The sequence below is a fragment of the Callithrix jacchus genome, chromosome 14 (genome assembly GCF_049354715.1).
Source record: "Callithrix jacchus isolate 240 chromosome 14, calJac240_pri, whole genome shotgun sequence".
Classification (NCBI taxonomy): domain Eukaryota; kingdom Metazoa; phylum Chordata; class Mammalia; order Primates; family Cebidae; genus Callithrix; species Callithrix jacchus.
Genome location: NC_133515.1, coordinates 113787687 through 113799700, shown reverse-complemented (window position 1 = coordinate 113799700; position 12014 = coordinate 113787687). Strand labels below are relative to the sequence as shown.

At 44.2% G+C, this 12014-nt stretch overlaps 1 protein-coding gene across 1 annotated transcript in view; it reads left to right on the top strand.

Moving 5' to 3' along the window:
- The window catches only part of SNTG2 (syntrophin gamma 2), a 351728-nt gene that overhangs the window by 226416 nt on the left and 113298 nt on the right, over positions 1-12014 (top strand). The window contains exon 9 of the mRNA XM_054245265.2: positions 5300-5427. Coding sequence (XP_054101240.2) covers positions 5300-5427 — 128 coding nt within the window. The remainder of the gene's footprint in view (positions 1-5299; positions 5428-12014) is intronic.

The following is a 12014-nucleotide window of genomic DNA, read 5'->3' as shown; positions in this document are numbered from 1 at the left end:
TTAGTATTAAAGCACAGATTTATCTTCAGATTCCACTTTTTAAAATCTGTGATGGAAAATATTATTTTCTTGTATGTGTTTAAAAATTATTTTGTGCAGTATGATCTTAACTAAGTTTCAAAAACCAAATAGAAAAAGATCATACAAATGGGTAATAAGGATTTCTTAAAAACTTTATATATGTCCCACCTTTTCTAGAATGTGGTTGTAGTTCTGTGATAATCAGCGAATTAGACTTAAGTGTGCGCTCCTAACACACTTCTTTGGGTCTATTCCTATGTGCCTTGAGGCAGAAACGCTGGGATCATACGCAGTTTATGTAAACTGGGAACTTGTAAGTGGTTGAAATATTTGGAGGCTTTTGCTTTCATCTTCTTTTTTTTTTTTTTTTGAGACGGAGTTTCGCTCTTGTTACCCAGACTGGAGTGCAATGGAGTAATGTCAGCTCACCGCAACCTCCGCCTCCTGGGTTCGGGCAATTCTCCTGCCTCAGCCTCCTGAGTAACTGGGATTACAGGCACACACCACCATGCCCAGCTAATTTTTGTATTTTTAGTAGAGACGGGGTTTCACCATGTTGACCAGGATGGTCTCGATCTCTTGACCTTGTGATCCACCCGCCTCGGCCTCCCAAAGTGCTGGGATTACAGGCATGAGCCACCGCACCCGGCCTACTTTCATCTACTTTTATTCATTTCTAGTAGCTTTATAAAGTGTTTGCTAAAAGTACTCAATTTTACTTGCATTTTCAAAACGGATCCATCCAGGCATAGGGACCTCTAGAGACCCACCTCTGTCCAGAAGGTTTATCTTGTGAGTGTGGCAGATATCAGGACGAAGTCACTTTTTGTCGGCCCCAAAGAACCGGAGCTGGGAGAATGCAGGGCAGGGAGCTCAGGCTCGCATGTCTGAGACGAAGACTGTCTTTTAAAACTTCTAAAATAACCCTACGAGTTCTTTCTTGGGGACTGCAGCAATTTGAATACAGTGCTTTAGAAAGAGCACCTGCTCAGTGACCTGAGGCCACCACTTGCTTTGAGTCTCTGAACCTGATGGCCTCCATCTCCAGCCAGCTCTCGTGAACATCCCCTCCGCCAGTGGAGGCTCCCCGTCACCCTCTGCTCTTCAGAACACCTGTGGCTGGCATCTTTGGTTCCAATCCTCTCTTCTGATTCTTGTATACATTCAACATATTGGGAGATATTTTTCTCTAGCTTTTTGATTGACAGACTTATAATAATTGTGGCATTTCATAGTAAATGCCCTGTGAGTTGGCTGCTCAGTTCTTTGGCAACTTTTGACTTCATTGTAAATTAAATAGAGGAAAACATGTTCTCACCTAAAATTGGTTTCCACCGCCATGGATAGATGCAGATGGCTTTTGCAACCCTGGAGATGCTGAGCTCTGCATTCCTGTCATAAGCAGCAAGATGACAAAAAGGCTGTAGGGTTTGTGGTCAGCTAATAGGGATGTGCCTCATTATATCTGCAAGCTATTGAGTTGATGTAAGATTTGGAACCAAGGTGAGAATCACGAAGCTCTGCTTTCTGCGGGACATGAGCTCCCTCAGAGTGGGGTTTGCTCAGATCAGTGGGGTTGGCTCAGATGAGTGGCGCCTACCTGAGGCCTTGAGCCGGCTTTGGAGATGCCTTTGTGGGAGGCAGGCACAGGACCAGAAGGCCTGTCCAGGTACCCTGCACATGGTGTTCTCCTAAGAAGAGGAAGCTGGAGGCGTTTCCTCCAATGCAGTGCCCAGCTTGACAGCAGAGAGCAAACAGCTGGGTGTGCCGGGCGGCTGGAGAGGAAGGAACTGTGCAGAGGGGTAACCCTGGCATGTCCCTTCTCCTCGACCCTCAGTAGGTGGGAGCATTTGACCTGCTGACCTAAGCATTAGCTCACAGAGACCTGGCTTCTCCCCTGACTGCTAGATTATGAAAAATATTTTCTCCAGATTGTGCAAAATACTTTTCCAGAGGAAAGTACATTCAATGGGACATGAATTTCAGGGTTTATCAGTGGTGTCTGAGTGAAAAGCGTAACTCGGAAGAGGGAAGGAGGAAAAGCCTCCCGTGAAAGTCCGCACTCTGGATGCAAAGCTGCGCCCACAGGCTCTGCAAGCAGCCTGATTTTATAAAGAAAAAGCGGGTTTTCTTCGTGGGGAGTTGCTTTTGATCCTGCATTTTTGAAAGGTAATCTTCAACTGATTTTATGCAAGGGTCCATACTACTTTTTAAAAAATATTCCATATTGTATGGTAGAATCCCCAGTGCAATTTTAAGTGGTGGTTTTGCAGCATGATTCTAGTGTCTCTGAAAACAGCAAACTTTGAATCCGCAACAAGGAGCATAGAGTGTGTGGCAACACTCACAGGACAATGGTAGGACGAATGCTACGGCACAGGGTTAGTACTGTGCATGCAAATACCACAGTTAAAATCAACATGACAGCTAGAAGCATGCACAGTATGCAATCATCTGTGATGAATCCTTACACAGGTCGCAGCATTCTATGTAGACAAGTGCCGTTTCAGCAGAGCTAATGTGAAATGCATAGCAGGCGATCCAAAGGCATTGCAGTGCTGTTCTCGTGCATGCACAAAGGTGAGCCTCTTACCAGATGTCAGAGTGCAGCAGAAAAGGTAACGGCAAGTGAGTATCTGTAAAATTCAGCTCAGACTTCAGATGTTCCAGTATTTCCACTTTTGCCATTGAGCTATGGGCCATGGAATTAGTAAGCATAGAGAAGCAATGTTAGGATGATAACCCAAATTCAACCTCTGGCTGTGTGCTTTTGTTCTGCTTTCTGATACATCTGCAGATGGCGATGCCACCTCTTCTGTGTGATGCTCCGACCCTCCCCAGTGTCCATTCCCCCATCCCACCTGTACTGGGTGAGAGGCCCTTCATCTAAAATCCTAGGGCAGGGATGCAAAGATGATTTGAGGTGGAGGAGAATGAGGAAAGGACTTGTATATTAGCAGAGAAGAAAGATAAATCAGCACCTTTACTGAGTGTGAGTGGTGTGCAGAGAGCCTTATGGAAACCTCATCCACATGGAAGCAAAGCCCACAAGTTCCAGGGATCTCCAGTGAAGCCCTGGGGAGCGGCCCCCATGTCCTGTCACTGCAAACCAGCCATTGACAGTTCAGCTGCACAGAATGCTTAGGGACATTACTTTTTGGTAGGTAAAGCTGACCGCAGAGGAGACTTGAGGTGGCCAGGGTTTGCTCTCTAAGTTGGGGATTAACCAGTGTTATGATGAATGCTGTTATATGAAGTCTCAAAGAACATCCTAACACATCGTGGACATTCAGCAGCTCATGAACAAGCAAGGAGGAAGGGCACTCAGCTGCCCTTGAGCCTCTGAAAGCCCAGGTCTGTTTCCTCATGGCATTGCTGCTTACAGAAAATCCTGCAGACAGATGCTAAGATTCCAGGTGTGACCGTCCCGGACGCTAGGGTCCACAGAGCCTGGGGCTCAGGCTTGGTGTTCCCGGCAGCCACTGAAGCAAACTGAAATAGCAGAAATGTCTTGTGAGTGTGGGGCCTGTGTGTGAGTGGGGGTGACCCCTGTGAGTGGGGGGCACACCTGTGAGGCACATCCATGCCGGTGGCTGGGGCAGTAGCACCTGGTTCATTCATAGGGAGCCGGGCTCTGAGGTCAAGATGGCTTAGGCAGCTGAGGCTCCCCTTTGAGAATGTGGAATGGGATACAGGTGTGCCCTGTGGCCTGGCACCACCTTCTGACCCTTTCGTTGTTGGACGCTCGCGGGGCTTCTGTGTGGTGCTGTGGTGCTTGTGTGGCTTCTTCCCTTTCTCAGACCAGCTTCCTCTCAAGAGCTACAGACCTGCTGAGGCCTCCCCACTTTTCCATCTGGGCCCGGCTCTGACCACTGACAGAGGGTCATTGCCATCCGTGATAAGGCAGACCCATGACCTGGATGCTGCTGGGATGTTAGCAGCCATTCTATCATGTGTCTCTCGACCAGAACTGGCTGACAGGACATTTCAGGTCGGTTCTGGTTTTATGTCTTTCTCTTGGTCTCTGTGCACTGAGCCCAGTGCTGTGCCTGCGACTTTCCCTCCAGATTTAGGCCTCTCCTCTTCTTCTCCCTCCCTTCAGCTTCCTCTCTTTGGTGCAATAGGCAGTTAGGAAATAAACAATCCTGCATGATCTGCACATGTACCCCAGAACCTAAAGTACAATTAAAAAAGAAAGAAAATTTGACACATATACACCATGGAATACTATGCAGCCATAAAAAAGGATGAGTTCATGTCCTTTGCACAGACATGGATGAAGCTGGAAACCACCATTCTCAGCAAACTAACACAGGAACAGAAAACCAAACACCACATGTTCTCACTCATACGTGGGAGTTGAACAATGAGAACACATGGACACAGGGAGGGAAGTATCACACACTGGGGCTAGTAAGGGGGTGGGGGGTGGGGGAGGGATACATTAGGAGAAATGTCTAATGTAGATGACGGATTGGATGCAGTGAAGTGCCATGGCACATGTGTACCTATGTAACAAACCTGCACGTTCTACACATGTACCCCAGAACTTAAAAGTATAACAGTAATAATAATAAAAAGAAAGGTTTTGGGTAATTGCATAAATTAAATATAAAGCAGGATATAGTTATAAAAAATAAATAGCTCTCCATTCCTTTCAGGCTGCTTAATTCTTTGGCATAAATTTATCAGAAGGATGTCATTAACGTGTACTCATTTTTAACTATATCTAAAGCTGAATCAACAATAAAAACCTTAACTTAAAAAAAAAAAAAAAAGAGGGCCGGGCGCGGTGGCTCAAGCCTGTAATCCCAGCACTTTGGGAGGCTGAGGCGGGTGGATCACGAGGTCAAGAGATTGAGACCATCCTGGTCAACATGGTGAAACCCCGTCTCTACTAAAAATACAAAAAATTAGCTGGGCACGGTGGCGCGTGCCTGTAATCCCAGCTACTCAGGAGGCTGAGGCAGGAGAATTGCCTGAACCCAGGAGGCGGAGGTTGCAGTGAGCCAAGATCACGCCATTGCACTCCAGCCTGGGTAACAAGAGCGAAACTCCGTCTCAAAAAAAGAGAAAGAAAAGAAAATAGAGAGAGACAATTTCTTAAATCCAGGTAGAAGAGCACTGAGTTCTTCCGAATCTTTGAGAAACGATCTCACTTGCTTTTTATTGGCTGAAATGTGCTGGACCTGAGCTCGGCATTCCAGGTGCTTGCAGACGTCTCCATGCACGCACGTCCCTGCCTCTGTGACGCGTCATTGTCCTTTCTTCTGCACAGGCTCCATCGTCACCTTCCTCGCCCATAGCTAAGGACCCGAGGTATGAGAAGCGCTGGCTGGACGCCTTGTCCGTGCCTCTTTCCATGGCTCGCATCTCAAGGTACAAAGCCGGAACGGAAAAATTCAGGTGTGTGACCGTTGTCTGAGTCGGGAAATGTGATGAACCTGGACACCGTTGCCGGTTCCCACGGGCCGTTGACTACCCCAGCGCGCTTGACTGTGATGTTAGCAAGCGCGTCCGCTGTCTCTGGAGAGTCAGCATTTGGAAAAAACAAGTTAAAGATCAAAAGAAAATGAGAAGTCAGCCATCAGAACAGTGAATTTATCACTAGGAATAGTTCTATCTAGGGCAAGGAGGGGTAGCTACTTCTCATGAAACAGCCATTAGAAAAAGAAATTCTATTTTTAGTTTTAAATGCTGACAGAATTAGACTGGAAATAAAGACTGGCTTCTTGCCAAGTCTCAGATGATTCTAGAAACGTCATTTAAACTCCATGGGCCTCTTTTCTTCAGTAATAAAATGAGAGGGTTTGACCAGCACCTGTGTTACATAAATGCTAACTAGTTTATGAGCTTGGTTAATTAAATAATTTCAAAGATGTAACTTTTCAAAGACAAAAAGATTAATGTTTCCATAGCTTTTTGAGTAGAAAAACGTATGCTTGGCTAATTGTGCTATTTAATCACTGTGGAAGGGCCCAGAAGTAATGAGTTGGTGAATTTCCTTTTTTCATTCTTAAGACAGATGCGTAGAAGTAGCAAACCTGTCAGCAAAGGAAATGCTTGTCTGTATGGACGTGTGTGTCTGTATGGACGTGTGTGATCCGTATGGATGTGTGTGATCCGTATGGACGTGTGTGTCTGTATGGACGTGTGTGATGTGTATGAATGTGTGTGATCTGTATGGCTGTGTGTGTTTGTATGGATGTGTGTGATCTGTATGGACGTGTGTGTCTTTATGGACGTGTGTGTCTGTATGGACGTGTGTGATCCGTATGGACGTGTGTGTCTGTATGGACGTGTGTGTCTGTATGGACGTGTGTGATCCGTATGGACGTGTGTGTCTGCATGGACGTGTGTGTCTGCATGGATGTGTGTGTCTGTATGGCTGTGTGTGATCTGTATGGATGTGTGTGACCTGTATGGATGCGTGTGATCTGTATGGATGTGTGGCTGTGGTGCGTGGTGAGCAGACAGTGCGACCTGAAGTTCCCTTACTGGTCCTTAAGTGGAAGGAGAAGTCTAGCAAACGCTGCTTTTCATGAAGAGTCGAACTTAAGATTTTCTGTGTTCATTGGTATTAGCTGTACAGCCTCTCACAAAGGATGTTGATGTCTGGGGAAGAACGTTTATGACCCCGTTGCAGGAACAGGGACAGTAAGCTGATGCTCACATTTGGGCCCATCGTTGGTAAAGGGAGACAAACGTAGTAAAAGATATGTGTCTTGCTAGAAGGGTGGAAAGTCAGGTAGACAGATACATAAAGGTGGATAGAAAGAGCGATGATAGATAAAGTGAATGGATGGATGGATGGATGGATGGATAGATAGATAGATTATATTCTGAATAATAATGTTTTGGTCAGGGACAGACCACATATACCATGGTGGTCCCGTTAGATTGTAACGGCGCTGACAAATCCTGTTGCCTGGTGACGTCAGCCATCATAACCTCACTGTGGAAGGTGTGACTCATGTTTGTGGTGATGCTGACATACACAAAACTACTGCACTGCCATCAGATTAAAGGATGCAGTAGAGTCCTGCAGCTTGGCATTCACTCACTCCTCACCCATGGATTCACCCAGAACAACTTCCAGTTCTGAAGGCTCTGTTCGTGGTCAGTGGCCTGCACAGGCGTGTCATGTTTTACCTTTTGTACCGTATGTTTACTTCCACTTCTCTGTGTTTAGATGCTTAGATACACAAATACGATCGTTATAGTTGTGTAAGTATTCAGCACAGTCACATGTTGTACAGGTTTGTAGCCTCGGAGCAAGAGGCTACACCATGTGCCTAGGCGTGCGGTAGCCTGTATCATCTAGGTTTCTGTTAGTGCGCCCTGCGATGTAAACACAATGACAAAATCACCTACGGACACATCTCTCAGAATGTATCCCATCATTAAATGACATATCACTGTGGACATATAGATGAATGATTGGAGTGATAGAGGGGCTGAAATATAGATAGATTACAGAGATATACATAGATGGGTAGGTAAATAGCCATTTGTAAAATATAGCAAAATGTTTTCATAGTTGGTACGTCACTGTGAGTTCCTTTTAGAATGTATGCATGTGGCTTTCTTGCAACGTGTTTCTTTGATTTGGGATTAATTTGGGAAAGAAGTAGAGATCTGGGCATGCACCTGTCTTGACAAAGAAGGAAAAAGTGCATGAAACGACACTTGCCTATTAATGTATTTGAATTAAATGGGTTTTTAGAGAAATAGAGCCACTGGATTTCATCAAACACTTTCTAGCCCACTTGCCATTGAATGTGATGAAGATTGGCCATTCTAGCTTTTGTGTAAGGATGAATTCAGATCATAAGATGAAATGTCTCCCCTCTGAGGACAGGACAGCATCTCTAGTTATTTTCGTCCATTTTCATACTGCTTTGAAGACATACCCGACACTGGGTGATTTATAAAGAAAAAGAGGTTTAGTGGAATCACAGTTCCACATGACTGGGGAGGCCTCACAATCATTGCAGAAGGCAAAGGAGGAGCAAAGGCACATCTTACGTGGCAGCTGGGAAGAGCAGGTCAGGGGAACTGCCCTTTATAAAACCATCCGATCTCGTGAGACTTACCGGTCTCACAAGAACAGCATGGGGGAAAAACCCACCCCCATGATTCAGTTATCTCCCACCAGGGCCCTCCCATGGCACGTGGGGATTATGGGAGCTACAATTCAAGATGAGATTTGGGTGGGGACACAGCCAAACCATATCACTAGTAATTCTTAATTAAATCCAGACTTGCCCAACCACTTAGCAGCTTGAGAACATGTAGAAACAGATGTGTTATTCTTGGTTATAGAATATTCTGACCCACTAAGCTGCTCATACCACAATCATTGGGATAAATACACGACATCCAGGAGAATGAAATGGAACCCAAGAAGTCAGCTGCCTGCGTGAGCCTCAGATTCTTTTTCTGTTATGAAAGCTATCACACAGTGATTTGGTTTTGGATCTGTGTCCCCACCCAAACCTCATGTAGAAATGTATTCCCCAGTGTTGGGGGTGAGGACTGGTGGGAGGTGATTAGATCATGGATTGGATTCTCACGAATGGGTTAGCAAAATCCCCCTGGTGCTGTGCTTCTGAGAGTGAGTGGGTTCTCCTGAGATCTGGTCATTTCAACCTGTGTGGCACTTCCCTACACTCTCTCTCTCTCTTGCTTCTGCTTTACCATGTAAGGTGTCTTGCCCACCCTCTGCCTTCCATCATGATTGGAAGTTTCCTGAGGCTTCCATAGATGCAGAAGCCACCATGCTTCCTGTGTAGCCAGCAGAACGGTGAACCGGTTACGCTTCTTTTCTTTATAATTATCCAGTCTCAGGTACTTCTTTTTAACAGGATAAAAACAGACAAATACACACTGTAAAAGCAACCTGATAGGTTTATAATTTTTCATAAGACAAGAATATGTTGTTTTATAAAGGCAAATATATCTTACTAGCTTTGCTGACTTTTTTATGATTTTAAGCAAGACTTAGTATGGGCAGGAAAGGGCAAATCATAAAACGCATAAGGGCTCAAGCTATGAATTTTATAAAACCTGTTTGTTCTGAAACATAATTGTGTTAAAGTCCCATTTGGAGGCTGAGATGCTGTTCTTAGTTCCATCTTACCTGTAAGCTCCCCAGATCACATTTTAAGATAGATGAGAAGAGACTTGAGTGTGTTGATGGATGGGTGGAATTCTAAAATTCTTGTCTATCTTCTCCTGAGGGTTCCTTAGTCTGGGGAGGGTAGGGAACAAGTTTAGGAATTGTCAATTCTAAATCAAACAGGTTTTGGAATCTTAAAACAAAAGCTGTAAGCTATAGCCCAGGAGGAATCTTCAGATAGCCTACAATGGAAACATAAATAGGATGAAGAGTTTGGAAGCCAGCATCCTGTGTGTCACCTGTGACTCTGTCCTTGTCCAGGTGTGGGACCTCAATTTATAACCAGCACCTTCTGGGTTCCTTCTAAAAATGGACAGATAATAATATATGTAACTAAATTACCATGTTATGTCTTCATACATGTTTACATTTTGGAATAATTCAATCAAACTAATTAGCATATCAGTCACATCACGTCTTTAGCATTTTTGTAGTGATAATATTTAAAATCTACTCTTTTGGCAATTTTGAAATATACAGTACAGTATATACTCTATTAACATTATTTATCAATCCTCAGAAACTGTGACTTGAAGTGAAATGATGTATAAGGAAACCAGTATTCCCATAGGCTGATAGCTATAAATAAGAGTTAGATTCCTCCAGCATACTTTTGGTCACAAAACATCACCGAACTTCTAAATAACGACCAAAACACTTCAAATATTAAACATTGAAATAAATGTGAGCTATGCATACATTTAATAAAGATTAATTTTAAAAACAAGTAAGATTCTTAGTTGCCCAGTTATTTCAATCAGGGTTCGGGAGACAAGTCTCTGCTGGAAGCTCAGGGCTCAAGGTAGGCACCAGACCTGGGAAGGGTGCCGTCTCAAAGCAGGACGGCTCACACACGCCCACATCACCCAGCCTGGGGCCATGTGGACGCAGCAATTAACTTCTCTAAACATCTTCATGGGGAGGAAACCAGAATGCTTAAAAAAAATCCATGCAGACACACAGCAAACATGCAAAACTTACAAAAGTACTGTTGTTTCTTCTGTCACCTGTGCTTCTGGATCATAGTCAAGAAATTATTAACCAAATCAAAGTCATGAAGCTTTTCCTCTATACTTTCTTTTAGTAGTTTCATAGTTTCAGGTCTTACATTTCAGTCCTTAATCCATTTTGAGTTTATTTTTGTATATGATGTGAGATAAGGGTCTAGTTTCATTCTTCCACATGTGGATATTCAATTCTCTGAACACCATATCTGGAAGAGACTGTCATTTCCCATAATATATTCCTGGCACTTTTATTGAAATCAATCGACCTTAGATCTATGGATTTATTTCTGGCTTTGTATTCTATTCCATTGGTCAATATATCTGTGTTTATGCTTGTACCTTGCTGTTTTAATTCTTATAGCTTTGTAATATCTTTTGAAATCACATAGTGTGTTGCCTGAATAGATAGGTTGGCTATTCAGAATCTTTTATGGTTCCATAAACATTTTAGGATTGTATTTTCTTTTTCTGTGAAAAATATCATTAGGATTTGATAGAGACTTCATAGAATTTGTATATCACTTTAAGTAGTATGGTATCTTAACAGCATTAACTCTTCCAATCCATGAATGCAGGATATCTTTCCATTTTTGTGTGTCATCTACAATTTTCTTTATCAATGCTGTTATTTTTCATCATACACATCTTTCATCTCTTTCATTAAATTTACTCCTAGGTATTTTATATTTTTATGCTATTGTAAATGGGGTTGTTTTCCTTTAATTTCTCTTTTGTATGGTTCATTGTTAGTGTACAAAATATTACTGATTCCTGAATGTTGCTTCATATCCTGCAAATTTTCTAAATCCCTTTATTAGGTCTAACAGGTGGTGGGGTTTTTTTTGGAATCTTTAGCGTTTTCTATATATAAGCCTATGTCATCAGCAAACAAAGACAGTTTCACTTCTTTTTTCTCCTATTTGGATGCCTTTTATTTTTTTTTCCTAATTGTTCTTGCACTTTTAGTACCGTGTTGAGTAGAAGTAGTGAGAGTGTGCATCTTTATCTTGTCACTCTCTGCCCTCAAGTCAGCAGCAGGTAACAAGTACCCCATGAGCCTCTGATCTGTGACTCCCTTCCCTCTGACCACTAGACCCAGATGTAAAGGGCCATGTGTTCAGGCTTCACCCCTGCGTAAAGCTCCCTGACTCAAGGTTAGCTCAGTTGAGAAGGTGATTGCATTTGCAGAATCCCTTCAAAGAAAGAGTTCTGTGGTGAATTTTCTGGAGTTGGTTCATCCCGAGAGCACAGCACTCAATGCTCTGAGCTTGTGTGTCCCACACACAGGGGCTCCTTGCCTGGGCTTCCAGGGTGACAGCGTCCTGGCAGCTGTGGCGCCTCCATAAAGGGGTTTTGCGCTGGTATTTGGACTGTGTTGGGTGGTTCTAGGAAGGGCCAGGAGATCAGCACGTGCACTGCACTGGTGCCGTCAGAGTGTGGGCTGTGTGGGAAGTATCTGGCTTAACTTCCATCCAGGAGCATGAGACAGGAGGTGGCGGGAGCCAGGCCAGGCTTGTGGGAGCAGCGGCCCCTCCCTCAGCCCAGCAGCCTGCCAGGGACCCGTGGGGGCTTTGTGGCTGGATGGCATCGCATGTGTCCCCTGCTCCTGCCCGTCTTGTTCCCTTGTGTCTCTGGAGAGCCCCGGTCTGAGGTTGATGACGAGTGGGTCTCTGTGTTTTTCAGAGGAACTTGACAGCCCTGCTGGCCACTAGCGGGTGACAGGGCTGCTGTTTTCTTTCTCAATATACCATCTCTACATTTTCTGAAAACTTTCTTATCACGATAGAAGGTTAGAGTGTTCATGT